Consider the following 19,583-nt stretch of genomic DNA (forward strand, 5'->3'; position numbering starts at 1 on the left):
AAGACATCTCAATATCCTCAGAGAAAAAGAATGCACCTGGTTTGGTACAAAAAAGCAATGATTAATAGAACAATGTGTTCATTTCTGACTCACCTTTGACCTTGCTTATGAAGCTAGTGGGTGCAAACAAATTTACAATAAATAAATAAATAATGTATAAGATATCAGTGCAGGATGGCCATCAGGCCTGACCTGATTTTCTAGAAATATTGAATCAGTGAGTTGTTAACTGCTGCTACCTATCCAGCTGAATATATAAAGGAATAGGTCCATTGAAAAGAACTGGATTTTAACTCCAAACTGTTGCTTCCAGCTAAAATATGAATCCTCTAGCCATAATATTGCTTCCTCCAGTGAAAAAGTTATTTTGTCTGACTCAGATGAGAGAAATATGCACAGATCAAGCACCATTTACAAGCAAAAACTGTATAAAACTTTTCTAACAAATATGTCAGTGGATTTTGATATTAGAGATTAGAACATGGATATTGTGTTGGACAGAAGCAATGGTTTACATTTAAATCTAATTAATGATGGATTTTTAACTTACAAATACAGTGTTTTTCACTTCACAAGACATTCATTGATGGACTGTAGCTGAGTGGATCACTGTGATGTTTTTATCAGCTGTTTGAACTCTCATTGTGATGGCACCCATTCACAACAGAGGATCCACTGGTGAACAAGAGATGTAATTCTAAATTTCTCCCAATCTTTCTTGATAAAGAAAACTCATCTACATCTACGATGGCCTCAGCTTGATTAAAATGTTAAATTTTAATTTTGGAGTGAACTATTCCAAATGTGACCAAATATGAATTAAGTAAATTACATGGTACATAAGTCAATACAGTAATTTTTATAACAAAAATTACAGTTCAATTATTTGCATCTGTATACTAAAATAATTTAAATAGAAATATGGATAAAATTAGGACAATAAATAAATTCTACATTATGGTGAATGTGAAGTATTAAGAACTATTCTGTTAGTGATTAAATTATTCTAGAGACCACACTTTCACAATATATATTGTGTTTGTACTTTTTCTTTTTGAAGAATATTCTTTGCTTATGTTTGCTTGGCTTAGTTTGCTTAAAAAGTATTAATTCTAAGAACAAATGCAAATGATTTGTAGTAAGCCATAACATGAAATTCTGTCTTGTTTCAGATTTTACACTTTCTTTTGATATATATTATTAAATTCATGAAATGTACTTCACCACAAATCCAAATAGTCAAAACAGTAGCATCTTCTCACTGCCTGTTTATTTTTCAGGATTCATATACCTATTAGTATTTTATTAGTATTTTAAATGTGTTTTATTATTTATTTACACAGCCTGGTACTATGTTTTCATGGGTGTACCCCCTCTCCACCAGACTCAAAGGGTAGGCTATAGTAGAAAGGACCTAGTGAGCCCTCTTCATCACAGGACAACATTCCCAGTTGTAAACCAGGTAAGGTTTCTACATGAGGACAGTGCCTAAATGTAATTAATAATACAAAGCTTAAAAAAGTACATTCTAAATGACAAAGATCCAGAGAAAAAAGGGGCTGGGGACATGTCCTTAAAAAAAAAAAAAAAACTTTAGGGATACAACAGCTTGTCACTGTGGCAGTACCCTTAAAATGATAACTTTATGCCTTTGCTACACCTAAAATGTGCATATTATTACCTTAGAGTACTAATATGTAACCTTAAAGGGATAGTTCACCCAAAAATCATTTTATCACCCTGAAACAGTAAAGGGTAGCCATTGGCTTCCAAAGTACTTTTTATGTTATTTTTCATGCTGTGTCAATCACTGTTACTTCCAACTGTTTGGATAAAAGCGTCTTCTAAATGAATAAATGTAAATGTAATGTAAAGTGCAACTGTTTGGTTACCCACAATCTTTAAAATAACTTTTTATTTTTGTACAGCAGAAGAACATTTCATACAGAACCAACTTCATGGTGAGTATAAATAATGGCTAATTTAGATTTTTGGGTGAACTATCCATTTTAAGTCATGATAAAACAAACAGAAAAATATACATTTCTCTGAGAGTAACAGATTATTGAAAAAAATATAGGATAAATTGTGGGTGTTGCAAAAGTGGAGGGAGATGAATGTGAGTTTACAGGGGTGGGTTTTAGTGGACTTAAAATGAATTTCTGCATATATCACCTGAGAGAAATCTGTCATTTCCACCAGAAATATTGTTGCCTCACAGCAGAAAGGTCCCATTTGAGCCTTTCTGTGTGTAGTTAGCGTGTTCTTGTCTGTGTGGGTTTCCTTCACAATCCAAAGACAAGCATCATAGGCATGCAATTAGAAAATAAATGCATTTTTCATTCATTTTCATAAATTACATTTTTCTTCATTTTTATGTCATTAAATGTGGTTGATTAATTTACGATTTTAAACGGGAGAATCTTCATCTTTGTTGTTTCAAAGTTGTTAGGGATGCTGAACTTCACTCACGCCACTTACGCTCTCAAGTTATCACATCACTAAAGTCTTAGTTTTGGAAGGATAATTATTCTCTTGTAAAGTCTATAGAATAAAACAATTAAACAAACAAACCCCCTGAACATAACATCTAAAGAAATACTGTCCCTCTCAACGACCATCGACCTGACACATAGCGGTTCGGTGAGTGAACTTCCGGTGAAGTCAGCCTCTCCTGTTCTGCGTGCGTGGCGGAGGCGGGACGTGTGACGTAGGCCGGCTGGAGCTGAGGTGTTTATTGTTCCTTCCCTTCGAGGAGCGAAAAGGGCTGGCTTAGCTGAGGCATATATCATACACACTTTCACTACGGTTTTAGCGTCAAGGAGCCAATTTAGTAAGGTTAATACAGGACCGGTTGGCCATGGCGTACGCGTATCTCTTCAAATACATCATAATCGGAGACACGGGTAAGCAGCGAGCGCGAGCCTCTTATTTCCGCAGTGCTGGAGTCAATGACGTGGTTCAGGCAGAGGAGCGAGGGTGGGAGGACTGACTGACAGCCTGCTAATTCTCTGCCTTTCTCTCCATCTGCCTCGTTAGCTCTTAGCCATACTATTATTGCATACATGAAGTCAGTTCCTAAGCATGTGCATCATGTCACGGCAGCGGTTTTGAGGCTGTCACGATCTTTTGTTTTCTGCTGGGTGGGGGGAGCTAGCAGGCGAGCTAACCGCTGCTTCACATCAGCTGTTTGCCTCAAAACAACAGCAGCATCTCTGTTTTCTGTTAGCATGATATGTAGAGCGAAAACCCAGCATGCTGTGTACTGGTCAGTGCGTCTATCTCAGTGTTGCCTTGCTGTGATTGTATCTTATTCTAGCCCAACCGAAGGCCACAACAGCCTGGCTAGTTAGCCAACATCGCTAGCAGATATTTAACGTTACTCTTTCTGAAAATGGCGTTGGCTCACATGCGTTTTCAGAGGGTAATCACGTTTAATAAGCAATGACTCTAAAAGTCCTTTCTTTGTATTATTACTCAAGCCTCACATTAATCAGTCAGGATCCCACAGATTGTTTTTCGGTGTTGGTAAGTCCGTGTAATTGTGGCCTGCTTGTGTTTTCACCAGATTTCTGTCACTTTAACGTTAGGCCTCTCCCCAAGAGAAACGGCAACCGCAGAAAATGCTTCTGTTCATCTGTAAGATAGTTAACATGCAAACATATCTTTTTGTTTTACAGAATAGATAAGGTAAACCCATTCAAAAAATGCGAATGATGTTTAAATCAATCCAACACTGTCCATTGTGATTTTGCATTCACTTCATTCTAGGTTACCTGTTGGTTTTGCTTTCGTCTTTTTTTTCCAGACCCACTTTAAATTAAGTGTCTTTAACTACCATGTGCTACCATTAAAAATGTATAATTTTATACACGCACTTTTCGTGCACAGATGTTTTTGTTGCATTAGTATTTTTCAAAAATACGTTTGATTACATGTGTAAGTATTTTTCCAATTACACTGTTAGTACTCGCTAACCCACATCATCCATATCATAAAACCTCTCTCTAACCTTACCCATATCCTACGTCGATAGCAGCAAATGTTTTGCAATATATATATATTTTTTAATGTAACTGCATAGTAGTTAAAGACACTTAATAAAAGCAGGACTGAGAACCTTTTTTCCCCACAAATAATGCTAATTTTCTTTCCTGCATAAATTAGCCTGTAATAATCTTATACTACTCAATGTATTTCTACATTAGTTAGGTCTAGATTCAACTGTAGGACTAATGTTGTTTTGAGGATTTCGTTACACTAAAACCTGCAACATCAGAACCATCATAAGGAAGACTCACTTTATTTGGGAGTACTTGAAACTGTGGTATTTTGTGTTGCAAAAATAAGCTTAAACAAGCTTTTCATCAACAGAATAATAGGTTAGTTTGTTTAATTTACTGGGAAACGTCTTTCCTGTCTCGCGCGGATCCATTTATTCTTCACACCTATCTATGCCTTAGTACAGGTTGTGCCATAACATCTGATGATCAGCATGTTCTGAAGCCACTCCATTTCAACATCTTACCCAACTTGACTCTTCCACCTGCAGTTGATAAGAGCGACTGAGATTATTCCTTTTGTATCAGGCCTTGGACTGTGCTTCAGTCAAAACCAACCATCTTAAACTCTTCAGTCCCAAATGCATTTGACAAAACGCTGAACAACAGAGAAATTAGGTTCGTGTCAATCACTTTTTAGGCAGTTGTTGTGTGTAAATCGAGTGATGTGTAAATAGGCTAATGCCTTTGCATGTTGCTCAACTCGGGTCAGATTCAGTGCTAATCTGAAACTTGATCTAGCGAGTCTACTAGGCATCATGAGATTGCTTCTAGTACAGTCTGTATTCATGCTTGAGGTGTTAGTTTGCAGTGTTAAATCTGGCACAAAGTGGTGTTTTGCTTGATTTCTAGGACAAACTACATTTAGTTTTTATTTATTCAGCTATTTATTCAAAGTTACCCACAAATGAGAATAAAATAAGCACATGACTGGTTTCACACATGCAATCATACAAGTAGTGCTAGTACTTTACATTTCACTTGAGACCGGAGAGAAAGCTTTGTTTTTCTTAGTAAAGTGGTACACATTCATGTAGGCAAAACCAAATACAATTTAGTATTTGAAAGCATCTTATCCCTTTTAGTTTTTTGTATATTTCAGCTGCTTGCTGTGATCATTGTGGCATAGGTTTTATACAACAGGGTATTACACACTGAAGCGATAACATCCAGCTGTTGCCAAATTATTTATGTTGTCACAATTATTCACAAAAGACCAAACAACGGGTCTTGAAAGTCTATCAATAAGCCTGTTTTTTCTCTCTCTCTCTCTAATATAGTCACTATGTTGTTCTGTAGGTTGAGTGTAGTGTTTGTTGTAGGTGAGTCTGCACGTGACACATTGTAATTTCATCATTGTTAGTTCTCCACACATCTCTCTCGTGAGTGCTCTTTGAATGCTGCTTGTTTGCTTAGCAACGGCTGTTGCTCATGGTAACGCCTCCTCCTAATGTCATGAGCATTTAACCTGTTTGCGTATCATTGCAGAACCTCTAATCTCATTTCAGGGTATGGCTTTATTTAGTTATGCTGGTAATGTAAAATATCTTGAACTGATGATTTTACTTCATTCAATGAATGTAGTTCATTTTATATGCAATCAAATCCATGGAGCTGGTGACATTTTGTCAATAAGTGATCAGAAAAACTAAATAAATGTGAGATTGTATTTATTTATTGGCTTGTTTGCTTGGTTTTCGATTAACATTGCACACGGAAAATTGAATATGAGAGATGTTTTTGGATCAGTCCATCAGGTAATTGCTCTTAGATGCTGTATCTGCCCTAATGTGTTTCATTTTAATTTTGTCTTTTCTATTTGTCTGATATTGATCTCTGTGCATGAGTTGTTTTTTTTAATTCGCATTCATTTTAGCAGTAATAATGAGATGGTATTACAATGGCTTTAATTAAACCATGTATGTTAATGCACATTGTTGGGAAATAAGATAAGAGGGGAAAGGCCTGTTTTAGTCTTAAGTAATAACCGTCTTAACAGTAATAACTGTCACTTTTAAAAAAATTGTACTTCTAGCCTGAACAAATGAGTTTGATTTAATGGGATACAGCAGATGTATAGGCCTGAGGCTAATTGTGTCCATTCACATGTGACCTTCTGTGTTTACTTCGCAGGTGTGGGAAAGTCGTGCCTATTATTACAGTTTACAGATAAGCGCTTTCAGCCAGTGCATGATCTCACTATCGGTAAGACACCTTTAACCCAGCCACATTTTCTCTTATTCATTAAAGCGGCAGGAATGGGTCTCATTAGCACTGGAAGTGTTTTTGTAAGAAACCTTCTGAAAGCACATAATAGTGAAATTTGTGCTGTGGTTGAAGAGGCTCAATCTACTCCATGGATAAATAAATGTATTTAAAGTTGCCATTTGATAACGGTGTTGTCTAGTTTTATATCACTAATGCTTTAAAATGAAAGATCTAATCAGTATTGTTGATGCAAATCTGAGGTGATGTGTTCAGTGCCCTGTGCTTTCACATGAGTCACGTATCAAGCTCTGCCTTCATTCGTCTTGACAGGTGTTGAATTTGGAGCGCGAATGATCACTATAGATGGCAAACAGATAAAACTTCAGATCTGGGATACGGTAAGATTGAAAATCATCAGATTTTTCATGCACTTTATTTTTTGATGATGTGAGTGTTACCTTGGCTGATATATGAAACTGGCACATTAGAGGTTTTGTTTGTGGGAGGGTGCATTTCCTGATTAGACAGATTTGGCCATACACAGATGCTAATGCAGCAATATGCCTAAGGCTGCTCATAGGAGTTCAGTTCTGCTGCCAGGCTGTCACATGACATTGAACCTAAATGTCATGTGACTAATGAGTCTAGAGATACAGAACAATGCTGATTGGCACAATAACAATGTCACATGTTACGTTGAGTAAAACCGTAATATTATAAAATACTGTTGCAATTAAAGTTTCCTATTTTAATATGCATCTTATTCCTGTGATGGCCAAGCTTAATTTTTTTAGCAGTCATTATTTTAGTCCATCATTGTCACATGATCTTCAGAAGTCATTCTAGTATACTGCTCAAGAAACGTGCTGCTTAATATCTGAAGAAACCATGATGCATTTTTTCTTCAGGATGGAACGTTCGAAGGAAGAACATATTTTGTGTGTCTGTGCTTTCTTTCTCTTTTTTTTCTCCCTGTGATTACAGCTGCAGCTCTTCACAGGGAAAGTCCTCAATAAAAATATTTCAGTGAATCGCATAGACATTTTATGTCTTTCATACTGTGCCACCTTGAAAAGTACTTTTTTTTTAGAGGATTCCATGTAATTGAGCGTTTGTTTAAATGACAGCTTTTTAAAATCTTCAGTTCACTTGGATCAGTGCTTTGCCACCATGTGTAAATGTTTTCCAGTATAGTAGTCAGTATTCTGACATATTCAGGAGCAGACTTGTTCAGTCTTGGTTGTATAAGAAAATCCAGTCATGAACAATGTTGATGAAAGAAAATGTCCCAGCTGCACAGAATCATTCTGGCCAGCAGAGGGAGACAACCTATCAATCTCCGTGATACAGTGGTTATTGCATCAGTGTTTGCTTTATATGTCAAATGTTATGATTAATGAAATATTGGGATAATTAGGGGTAATCATGCAGTTGTTGTTCGCTGTGGTTTTGTTGCGATGATGTCACAAGGATTGTAGGGTGTCTTTTAAATGTATCATAAATAATTTATTTCATGGTTATTTCAACAAGCTGGAGAAGATGGGGAGTGTTGGATGAAGTAACAGGAGAAATCTGCATGTCTGGCCTTCTTGTAACCTCTCACTCCAGCAGATGGCAGGCATAACGGTGTCATTCATCATTTATTCACAATGGGCTCCATTAACTCTAATGTTAACAGCTGCCCCGGGGAATGGGTTATTGAATTCAAAAATGTGCTCCTGGCTCATTTGCCTGCTGTCAAAGGGGTTGGGTTGAGCAGAGGCCATCTTACACTGTGGCGCGCCGATGAACGGTGTCCATGCACTGGGGGCCAGCAGATTGGACCGGCGTCATGCTCTAGAGAAGCATTGTGAGATGGAGAGTCGGTGGTGAGAAGACACTGTGGCCTTTTAGAGCTGGAGTTCCTAGGGCAACAGCAGCCTGGAGGGATTGTGGTGAAGACGAACATCCCCGGTGGACATTGTTGGCAGCTGTTCCTCCTAAACAGATTTTTACTCCGTGTGTTTCAGGCTGGACAGGAGTCCTTCCGCTCAATCACCCGGTCCTACTACAGAGGTGCAGCTGGGGCTCTGTTAGTTTATGATATCACAAGGTGAGACAAGCTGAGCTGTGTTACTCCATTGCTGTACTATGTTGTCTTTTCTAGATTCAGAAGTCCTCTATAAAGGTTATTCTGGTTTGATTTACTAGGTTTGTTTATTTATTTGTGGTGGGGATGTATTATATTTGCAGAAGGGACACCTTTAACCACTTGACAACCTGGTTAGAAGATGCTCGTCAACATTCCAACTCTAACATGGTCATCATGCTCATCGGAAATAAAAGGTCTGTATGCATTATTATTATTTTTATGATTTGTACCAATAGTCTGTTATTATTATGTTGTACATATTGCTAAAAATTGCTTATGCAGTTTTTTGTATTTTTTTTGCTACATGGCCATTTAATTACAGTAAATGAGATTTGAGAAATGAGAGTACAAAACATTTTGTAAAGTGACCCTGGTGTCAAATGCACAAATTTACACCATTTACTCAGTTTAAATTTGACATTTTTAAAATGGTATCAGTTGACGTGGCTTTTAGGTTCTTTTGGAACTAATAGAGAACCTCTGTTAAAATGTTAAAACTGTAAAAAGGTCATTTTAAAATATATAAAAACAGCTGTTTTTTAATATATGATTTTTTTTTTCTCACAGTAGCACTGTTTTTGCTGTATTCCTCATTATTGTGAAAATAAGACTTTTACATTTTTTTTTCAAAAATCTTACTGACCCCAATCTTTTGAATGGCAGTTGATTTCACAGTCCAGTATAATCTGAATTAAAATCTGATCTGTTTTTTCATGGCAGTGATTTGGAGTCACGGAGAGAGGTGAAGAAAGAGGAAGGCGAGGCCTTTGCCAGAGAACATGGACTGATTTTCATGGAGACTTCTGCAAAGACTGCATCAAACGTAGAAGAGGTAAAACAACACTTGTGTGCCTCAGAGGTCTTCAGTGCTTGTGTCGTGATTTATGTTTGGCTTCTTGTATGAAAACATGTGCACATACATGCATATAGATAACTCCCCAGGGACACACAGACTGGAGAGAAAAACTTTCGGATCGCTGTGGTGGAAGCCAAGAAGCTAAACCAAGGTTTAGAGCTGGCCTAATAGGGGGTGTTAAATTGTGGAAGTCCATCCCCCATAAGACTCCTCAGTGATTAATTTGTCTCATTAGTGTTGTGTGAATTCTCCTGACCCTTCCCCCACCCCTTTATGACGTTTCAATCTCCTATGTAAGGTTCATGCATATTCATAGATTCCCTGCCACACACAGACACACATGCACGAATATGAGTGCGCACATCTGGCTCAGCCATCTCTTTCTCTCTCGGTGGTAATTGAGCCATAGAGGACTGATTGCTCTGGAGAGCTGAAAGGCAGTTGCACCAAAAAGCAAAGCAGCTCTGTTAATTAGGCTACAAAGTGCTAGTGGCAGGTCTTAAAATTTAAAGGTAACCCTGCACACTGCCATGTTTATTTTCTCTGGGTGTCCAATGTGTGCTTGATTTTTACTAATAATACACACCATCACTTTCAGCCAGATGGGGGCACCAACCATCAACTGTAAAAACTGTAACTTTGAATATGTCAAGCTGATCTAATTAATTCATGACATATTGATTCCAGTACCCTGTATTGTTTTGTGTCCAGTATTGGTTGTGTTTGCATTGGTCTCATTTTTGTTTCTGTTTGAGTTTATCAGCTTAAGCAGTTGAAGGATTGCATTTTAATCACAAGGATAAAATATGGCTCTTTGTGTTTCAGGCATTTATCAACACAGCCAAGGAAATTTATGAAAAGATCCAGGAGGGAGTCTTCGATATAAACAACGAGGTAACCCATATGACAAGGAAGCACATTCTTTGTATGCTGTTAAAAATAATTGGGTCAAGAGGACTTCCTGTAGCATTGCACTGAAATCCATTATGTATGGTCTGGTGGGTAGATTTAGAAACTTTCAGCACAGTTTGATTGGCTTTATATAGATTAACAAACCTTATCCAGAATGGTGAATCTATATTTTTTTCTGTGTAAAAAAAACGTTTGGCTAGTTTGCCTCATTAATATACAGAGACAATGATAATAGAATGATTTTTACTGACCATAAACTAAATACTGTGGTTCTGTGACCAGCCTAACCAATGGTGCCCAAAAAAGGTGGACGACTAGATGTTAATCAAAATTGTGCTCCAGTTTTGTTTTTTGTTTTTCAACTTGCAGTTTGGTGAAGCTGATGGCACTTAAATTATGTGATTTACCTATATTTTTTGTAGACATTACTGCTGACAACAGTAGCTAGGTGTGTGTGTGCCAATCATATTCTAGTGTGATGTTTTCCCACAATCGCCACATCGTTGTTCTCAAATCTATGCAAATTCAGAAGTAAAAGCCAATGGAGCATATAAGTTGTTAGTATTATACTTGTTTGCAAGTGATCGCCAGGCATTGTAACAGCCAATACAATTTTCAGGAATGTAATGGTAGTGAATACTTGTAAAATTGTATAAATGTATGTACGACTGAAGTTAGAGGAAGGGGCAGGATGAACGCAGATGTACTCCAGGGAAAGCTCCACACAAGCCCTCCGGCCCTTCAGTTTCGCTCTATTGGCTGGCAGCCAATACAAAAATTCCTTGCATCTTGCAAGTTAAAGCCATTTGATGGAGGTGAGGCCACTGCAGCTATTTTCCTGGAGTAGGTGGAAAAGGTTTTTTTTTTTTTTTTTTAATGTTAGGGCACAGAGTCCAAACCACATCAGCTGATAGAAACCCTGGCCAGGAACCTCAAGGCACACACGTGAGCTCAGATCACTATAAATCAGATTTGGCCCAATGTAGTTTCCTGAGAATGTTACAATAGCGCAGCCTCACTACGGCTTGACGTTTTTTTGAACGTGAGCCCGTTTAAGGGAAAAGTTGGCGTGGAGGACACCTTTGTGTGATGAATGAAAGTGCCACCAGCTTGGGTGTGTGTGTGTTTTTAAAGCTTTGGCAGGTTTCCCTGTGTCTGTGTTACCGCTGGAATAACACTCTAGAGGTTCTCCCGCCTCAGTGCCGACAAAAGTGGCCCAGTAATTCAGGCCTACAGGGGCTGGTATTTTCTACTTAATTTAGAGTTATCTGACAGTACAAAGTCACCACAATTTCACGAGTTCTTTTAACTTATGTGAGGTCTTGTCATCAGAAATGGAAATGAGTGTTGGTAAGTGTCTTATGTGTGTTTGATTTGTGTGCAGGCTAACGGAATTAAGATTGGACCCCAGCATGCTGCCACCAACTCCACGATGGGCGGCAGTCAGGGAGGACAGCAAGCCGGAGGGGGCTGTTGCTGAGCACTACCCTTTACCCTCCAGTCTTCTCCATGTCCCTTATGTTTCTACTGGACTGGTCGGGCTCACTAACATTTTCTTAACTTCCCACAGCCCAGGCCCCGGATACAAATCATATGTTAGATGGCTGTCCAAAAATATATATATATAAGTCCAGGTCCACTTCAAACCTCCTGACAAACTCCTGAAGCCTGTTTGGGCTGCAGCAGACATTAAATGGTTACTAGTAAAGAAAAAGACAGGAGCTTTGGAGTTATTATGGTAAATATATTCATGTTTGTTTCTCAGCAAGTTTTTTTTTTTTTTTTTTTGCCCATTTGACTTCAAGCTGAACTGTATTAAACACTACAAAAGTCATCTATAGTATTTTAATCAGTTTATGTTGGTGAATTCAATGAAAACTGTGGTGAACCCTGAAGTCAAATTAAAAGGAACGTAGAGCTGGTCTAAAAAGAACAGCGGTTATCAAAGTGAAGAAGTTGGAAGAAGCAGAAGAAAAGACTGTTTTAAATCTGTATTTATCATTCACATTCTGTATATATAGTTATCATTTCTTGCTTTGGTGTATGTTGACCGAGCTAGAATTCTGAATTTGCTTAAATTCTAAACTGTATGAATAGAGCTTGAAACTACAACAGTATTGTGATATTTCCAAAACCGCTTTGACACAATTTTAAGGTAATCTTTTACTTCATTTATTTTAGTTTGGTCCTGCCATCTGCCTTGGCTCCTCGTATCCGTGCCCCCAATCCTCCTCAGTGTATAGAAACTCTGGCTCTATATTCCTATTTTAATGCCAAATATGTGTTGACCTGTGTTCTAAAATCATGGCTCCAGATATGGATCACATCTCCAAAACTAGATCTGCTGTTTGCCTTAAAAAATTTTGGGACTTCAGAAAAAGAAAAAACACATTCATGTTACACCGGATCATTTCAGTAATTACGTGCAATTGTATATTGCATATGATAACGCTAGACTCACTTATCCATTCGACAGACATTCACGCATACATGACTATACCTATATATCCATACAAGTCGTCACATATGCATGCATTTGTATGCATATAAATGTTTTTTTTTTTTTTTGTTCTTCTCTTCAAAAGTTTGTTTTCTCCAATGCAGTCCGCTATGTAAAGTCAGTGCAGTTCTACAATAATTTAAGTGTCTGAGTGATTGTGTAAACACTTGCTTTCTCTTGGCACTATGTTGTTAATAGATATATATGGTGAACATCTTGTCTGTTGTGTAAGGGGTGTGATAAAGCCAAACCTGGAGTAACTTTGTGACCCTCGACTTTATTTGCTGTGTTCTAAAAACAAATGCTATCACAAAAAAAATATATAATAAAACCTTCTAAACTGAGGTTTCTGGAAATTTTTATTTACATTTTTTGCGAAGGCGCTAGCAATGTGATCCTTTGCATACGACAAAAACGCTTAAGTTTCCATATATATATATATATATATATACACACACACACACACATATACATACATATATATATATATATATATATGTATATATAGTCCTTTATACATACATACATACATACATACATATATATTCATTCGTGTATCTGTGTGTTTGTTGTTTTCTTGCTATTCCTGTTTAATTTTTTGCATAGAAAAAAGTTAAAGTGAAATCATGTGATAATACAACTTCTAACAACAAAACACTGTGCGTGCTGGCGCCAGAGGAATGCAACAACCCAAATGTGTTTACGTGCATATAGATCTGACGTAAAGATCAAGGGCAGGTCTGAACATCCGGGGTACCGCCGCCAACAGCGATTGGCTGGTCAACGATACAGGTAAATTCTCTTTTGTATGTATAGCCAAGATGTCTATAATTGTGAAGTAATGCATGAAAAAGCTACCACAGCATGTTTAATTGTCTTGTTTAATTCTTTTAACTGATAAAGACAAAAATTATTCACAAAAGTAAAAATGTATATGATTCGTTTACACATTTGTTTACATATAAAACAGCTGTACGTTGCGAGTTTCTCAGCTAGCACACAAACATGCTTTAAAACTTAAAGATAAAACAAAATCCGATAGCAAACGTTTATTTTTACGCATAATGTTCTTTTGCTAAAATTGTCAGATAAAACATGACAAACGTTCTAAAGTTTAAAAAACTCAAAATATAGTATGAAAATATTAAATAATTTGTCCACGAAAAACCGCAGTATCGACACAATACGTTTCGCAATTTTATAAAGACCTGGAAAGTAAAAGGGGAAAAAAAGCAGTTGCGTCACAGCCCGGCGAGGTCACTCACGCGCACGCATGTTTATCCAGCGAGTCATGCACGCGCCCCCTGCCTGTGGAAGGTGAGCGCGAGAGTCTAGAGGAGAAGACACGAGCCTGGATCGATCGGGTTAAACTAGAATTGAGTGAAATTAACACAAAAGAGAGAAACAGAGTCAGCGAGGACGGGACGTAGAGACACCGACTTTACCGACAGAATTTGAATTTCGCCAGTTACTCACGTATTTAAACGGATTTTCGGAATATACGAAGAGCAGTTAATTGGTGAAAACCCTAAACTGACCCGCGTTGAGGAGGGTAAGGATTCGCCTTTCTTTCTACTGATACACTATAAATCCACCGACTTTATCAGTCATACAAAAACATATTATTTATTTTCAAACCATTGTCATTGTTGTACAAATATACCCATACTTTCATTGTGAGAAAAGTGTTTTTGCGTGTACATTTAACTTGTTTTCTAACATGGTGGTACCCGCGGTATAAACCGTGTTTTAAAACGGCGAAAAGTTGTTTTAATTCAAATCTTCACAGGGAAAACCGAAACTGCACGTTAGTGTCTTCGTTTCTTTGTATTTTAACTTCTCGAAGAATCTCAAAGTAGCTCGAGCACATGCTAACATTAGCTGGTTTAGCTCATACGCACTGCATTGTATAGAGCCGCACGGATCCCTATGGGAGTGGAAGCGAGAAATGTTCGTTAAATTGCGTACAAACTATTAATTTCCTTCAAGGCCTAAAACACCGCTTCTACTCTTTATATGCTTCACGAATTGGTAAAATATTTTTTTTCAAAATCACATAATGTGAGCGTTCGTTAGCAAGCTAATTGTTGAGACACGAGGTGGTTTGAACGTAGAGGTGAGTCATTGGCCGAGCCGAACGAGGGAGATCCCCGACCCCTCGTATCAACAATTTCACGCAAAATAGTTTAAGCACACAAAACTGCACGTAAGGATAACATCAAAGTTGCAGTCCTTGTGTTTTTCGCGTACAACATTGGACGAGGCTCGAAATGGTTTGTGGAAACAGAAAAGAGAGTCGGAAAGTGCGTTCGTCCGAAGGACATTAACGTATAGATCCCTGGGAAGGTTGCTTGAGGCCAGATGGCTATTCCCTCGTTCTTTTTATTATAAGTTTATACGAGTTAAAGCTCTCTCGTATTTTATTACTAACAATTCATAGACGTGACTTGTTTTCTAAGCTGAGGATAGGCTCTGTTTTAATCGCTCGGTCGGCTCCGAGCAGTGCGCTGGAGACGCAGAGGGTAATGAGCTGCTTGAAGTGACCGAGCTGCTGTAGGACACGGACAGACGACTTCATTGTCTCACAACAAGCTAACTAGCTATCTGGACACAACTCGTCTCACGTTTCTTTTGTCCCCTTTGCCTCTCAACAGGTAGACGGGGTTTAGAGAGAGGGAAGGGAGGGAGGGGGGATCGGACGACACTTTATGTGAGGGGAACTGAAAAATGCACCTGGTTTATTATTGGACGAGTTTCCGTGTTTTCAAAAGTTTTCTATTTTGTTTATTTCGTAGTCTGCGTGAAGTCGAACAGGATTTAGTGTCTAAACTCCATATTAAAGAACTCACACGAAACTTGAAAAGCACCTGCTTCATTAACAGCGTTGACGGAGGAAAAAAAGCGAATTTATCCTGTAGTGTTTTTGATGCCGTTTTAAAACACATCCGTATTTTGTTGTTTAAATTGACTTAAAATATTCAAAACACATTTTCAACTAGCAATCTAAAAGGCATTCTTTGATGTCGGTGTCGTCGTTGTCTCGCTGCCTCTTAAGTCTTTAACCTAAGATGGCAGCTTTACATGCGTGTTGGTCCACTCTGAGCAGATATGAAGCCGGTGTGGCCGAGCAGATGTTTGACTGCTTTATAGTCGCTTTAGGCTTTTCCTCTTGCTTGCCTTTTCTTGTGGTTGCCGGGGTTTGTTCACTAGTTGCATCAAATCGAAAAGTCAAGAGCCGGTTCCTCTTTTGAACTTGGGAGAAAAAGTTTGAATTCAACATGTTGTTCCAGTAAACATTTCGTATCTAGTGCAAAGTCGCTTACAATGCATAACTTCGCCCATATCAAAATACTGGAGTGATTTCCGAGAATATATTGTTTACGAGAGTTACATAATCTTCAATGTTGAGTTCAGATAATTTCTTACCGATTTACTACAGTTTTAATTAAACTAAAGGGATTTTCGATAGCAACTTCGTTATTATAACCATTTCTTTTTACTTTAAACGAACAATTAGGGGATGTTTTCGTTGGTTCATTTTTGTCTCAGCCATTTTGTACTTTTTGTATTCATTTTAATGCTTTAAAAAGATATGCATTATTGTAGTTTTTTAACGATGCAAGTATGACACATGATTGCATATTTTGCTGAATGTACTTAAATCATGTGTTTGTTCCCTAAAATAAGCAAACAAGATCAATTTAGCCATGTTCACCAATGTATATGAATGATAAATAGTGTTGGTTTGGTATTGAAATGCTTTACCTTGGCCTTCAGACACCTTAACACTACAGCAATACACCAACTGAAATATCTGGATTCATACCCTCAGTATGTGTGAATAAAACTGGGAAAAGTCAACTGTGGTTCTTAATGATACAATGAACATGGAAATCCATCACAGCTGTATGTAGTACAAAAAAATAGCATGAATGTAATTGTTTCAGTTTTTAATTATTTTCAATTCATGCAACTTGTCCTGGTACTAACTAGCCAATGACTGACTGTGACAAATCTGTAGGACGGCAGCAGATGTGGGTCAGGCACCCCCTGCATTGACACGTGCACACAAACACTGGCATTGGTCAGTAATTTCAAGGCTGGTATTTCAGTTATCTGACAACATGCTTTCAATCTACGCCAGGAACAGCACCGCTGTGTGCAGGCTCTTTCCCTCCAACCCCTCCTCACTAGCAGTGGGCTAAGCAGGAGGGCTGCAGTGGCCTGTTGTGCTGCAAAACAAGCAGGCTTTTTTCCCCTTCTTGCTGACCATCCCCCTCTTCCCTGCCACAGAGAAGATGGAGGAACAGTTTCAGATGAATAGCTTGGAATGGATGAGTCTACTAATATTCAAATCAGAACTGCTGGCCTTTAATGGCCAGAGCTGTTTCTCTGAGAGTTTAGATACATTTAAAATATTTCTAAATGTATGGGCTTGCTGCATATTTTTTTTTTTTTATATATATATATATAAAGTTTCTATAAACTTTTTATGTTCTTTTATTATATGGGCAGCAAACAAAGTGGTGCAAATAATAATAAAAAAATCATATCTACACTCTGCCATCTGAACCTCTGTCAGCATTTTATCTGACCTTTCTTAATATCTATAGATGCTTTCATAATCACATCCGCTGTTAATATTGGAGTGCGTGCAATTCATGCACGTTTTTGTGTCATTTCCCCATTTTTTTGTGTGTGTGTTAAACAAAGCAGCCTTTTTCCACTCGCATAACAACTTGCTGCTTAAAGCCACATTCTCTCAATCCTTAGTCTTTTTGGTAGCAGCTTTATTGTAGTAATTCCCTTAAGGTCACCTCTATTTCCCATGCGGCTACAAGCTGTCGTCAGAGCCTCAGGATATGTAACCTTAACCCTCTGGGGTTCTTCGGTCATTTATGACCCGAAATTTTTTTTTTAAAAATGTTACAAATCGTAGCTTCATCGGAATGGTCCGAAACTTGGTGACTTTTTTGGTACTTGGCATATGAACACCCCAAAAAATTGGGGACAGGATTTTAAAAGTCTAAGTGGTCGTAAAAAAAAAGTCACACTCAGGGTCTTCGGGTCAAAAATGACCCGACATAGTAAATGAATGGGAAATTTGCAAAATATGAAAATACTGAGTTTTTTTGTGTGTACAATCTACAAATCAGCCACGATGCAGAAAAAAAGCATACAACAGTGAAGGGGTGAATCTCTAAAACATCAAGAGTGCAAAACAGACAAAAAAAATTCACACACACACACACACACACACACACTTATACACACAAAAACACACACAAATGAAAGTATCATTGCAAAAGCTAATTTTGGGAAATGTGTGAAATAAAATAAATTATTCATCAATGTAAGAAATAAAGTGCACAGCAATAAAAGCATGAGGCTGTAAGCCATCAAGGTTGCAAAATAGACACACTCACTCACACACACACACACACACACATAGGGAAATATGAGACTGGTGAAACTGTAACAGAGATATGTGAGAATATGTGAAATAAAATCAATGAATCAAATAAAGGGGAGACATTGGATCCAAAATGCAAAAGTCACACACCATGTCTCTCTCTTGAACACACACACACACACAAACACACACACACAAGCACGTGTGCACGCACGCACGCACACACGCACAAACAGAGTAAGGTCAAAAGGATGGAATTCTTCCCTAGTAACCTCCAGGCCTATTCAAGCGACCCAGGCCCAGCGTGACACTTTTTTTATTTTTCTATTTTCCATTTACATGTACTGTTTGAAAATGATTATACGTTTGCTGTTATTTTTGTTTTTTGTTCATAATTGCTGTTGGCAATTTTGAAGAGTTACTGTTCATTGAATTGCAAAAAATAATTTTAATGGAAATGTTTATAATAAAAGGTAAATAAAAAATATGTTATGATTTAAATAATGTAATTTTTTTTATTAAGTTAGAATTAAAACAATGGGTAACAAAATGCTTTCCATTTGTTCTCTTTCTAGTGCAATGTTCAGGTTTGACTGTATTATAAAGTAAAACTGGCACTTGAAATTACCATTTAAATCAACCAAACAAAGCAAACAAAAAAAAAACTTGACAAAAATAGTCTTTGAGAATCTGTGATTATATATTAAAATCCACAACCTGAAATAAATAGGCAAATATGTGCAAAAATCACTAGAATTCACAAGCCTTTCTACAGAGAGCTGTACATTCTCTCTAGTGGTAAAAATGTGCTATTGCATGATAAAAATGCTTAATTTGTCCACCAGATGGCACCAATCTAATTTCAAAAATTGTTTTCTATAGGCCTTGGCTGTACTTTAAAATAAAATACAGCATTAATAAAAATAAAAATAAAAATACATATATATATAAATTTTCTATTATATTCAATGGGAAAAAATGGATCATAATTATTGCATAAAAATTCATTATTATCATAAAATTCTCTCAAAACACAAAAAAAGAAAGAAAAAATATTATTGAACAAAAATACATTTGATTGATTTTACTGAAAAAAAGTATATAGTAATTCCCTTAAGGTCACCTCTATTTCCCATGCGGCTACAAGCTGTCGTCAGAGCCTCAGGATATGTAACCTTAAAATCATCAGTCAAAATGAGTTTTAGCACTAACATTGACATGGCAACTAGGGCTGTGCAAAAAAGTAATGCGATTTTCATGCACATCTCATCAGTAAAGACGCTCCTGTAATTAGAAGTATATCTCCAGCACGTGCGTTCAGATCATGGTTGCCAGGTTTTCACAACAAATCCGGCCCAGTAGCGGGTTAACTCCGTGTCAGCGCGCGCTCTGATCGGTAAAGGGGCAGAGATTTATTATTATTAAGGAGATCTGTCACAAAACTCATCATCCGCGCCAACGTTTTTTGAGCAAATTTCAAAGCCGCACCCGCCCGACATCCG

General features: G+C 37.5%; 2 protein-coding genes across 3 annotated transcripts in view; both read left to right on the plus strand.

Annotated features, from left to right (window-relative positions):
- Nucleotides 1–2,696: 2,696 nt before the first annotated feature.
- On the plus strand, nt 2,697–13,012 carry rab2a (RAB2A, member RAS oncogene family). The gene is made up of 8 exons (XM_052615619.1): nt 2,697–2,906; nt 6,195–6,266; nt 6,600–6,667; nt 8,279–8,361; nt 8,502–8,594; nt 9,121–9,232; nt 10,082–10,150; nt 11,553–13,012. The coding sequence occupies exons 1-8, from the start codon at nt 2,861–2,863 to the stop codon at nt 11,646–11,648; spliced, it is 639 nt and encodes a 212-aa protein (XP_052471579.1). The 5' UTR covers nt 2,697–2,860; the 3' UTR covers nt 11,649–13,012.
- Nucleotides 13,013–13,931: 919 nt separating this feature from the next.
- chd7 (chromodomain helicase DNA binding protein 7) overlaps nt 13,932–19,583 on the plus strand; it is a 61,794-nt gene continuing 56,142 nt past the window's right edge. For both annotated transcript variants that reach the window (XM_052615631.1, XM_052615639.1), the window contains exon 1: nt 13,932–14,220. The gene's annotated coding sequence lies outside the window, so the exon portion shown is untranslated. The remainder of the gene's footprint in view (nt 14,221–19,583) is intronic.

This window comes from Carassius gibelio, chromosome A2, assembly GCF_023724105.1.
Source record: "Carassius gibelio isolate Cgi1373 ecotype wild population from Czech Republic chromosome A2, carGib1.2-hapl.c, whole genome shotgun sequence".
Lineage (NCBI taxonomy): Eukaryota > Metazoa > Chordata > Actinopteri > Cypriniformes > Cyprinidae > Carassius > Carassius gibelio.

Excerpts from the sequence above, each read along its gene's own strand:
- rab2a (XM_052615619.1), top strand. The coding sequence starts at position 2,861 with ATGGCGTACGCGTATCTCTTCAAATACATCATAATCGGAGACACGG. Across the intron at positions 6,668-8,278 it reads AACTTCAGATCTGGGATACG|GCTGGACAGGAGTCCTTCCG; the intron begins GTAAGATTGAAA and ends CGTGTGTTTCAG. Across the intron at positions 8,362-8,501 it reads TTAGTTTATGATATCACAAG|AAGGGACACCTTTAACCACT; the intron begins GTGAGACAAGCT and ends TTATATTTGCAG.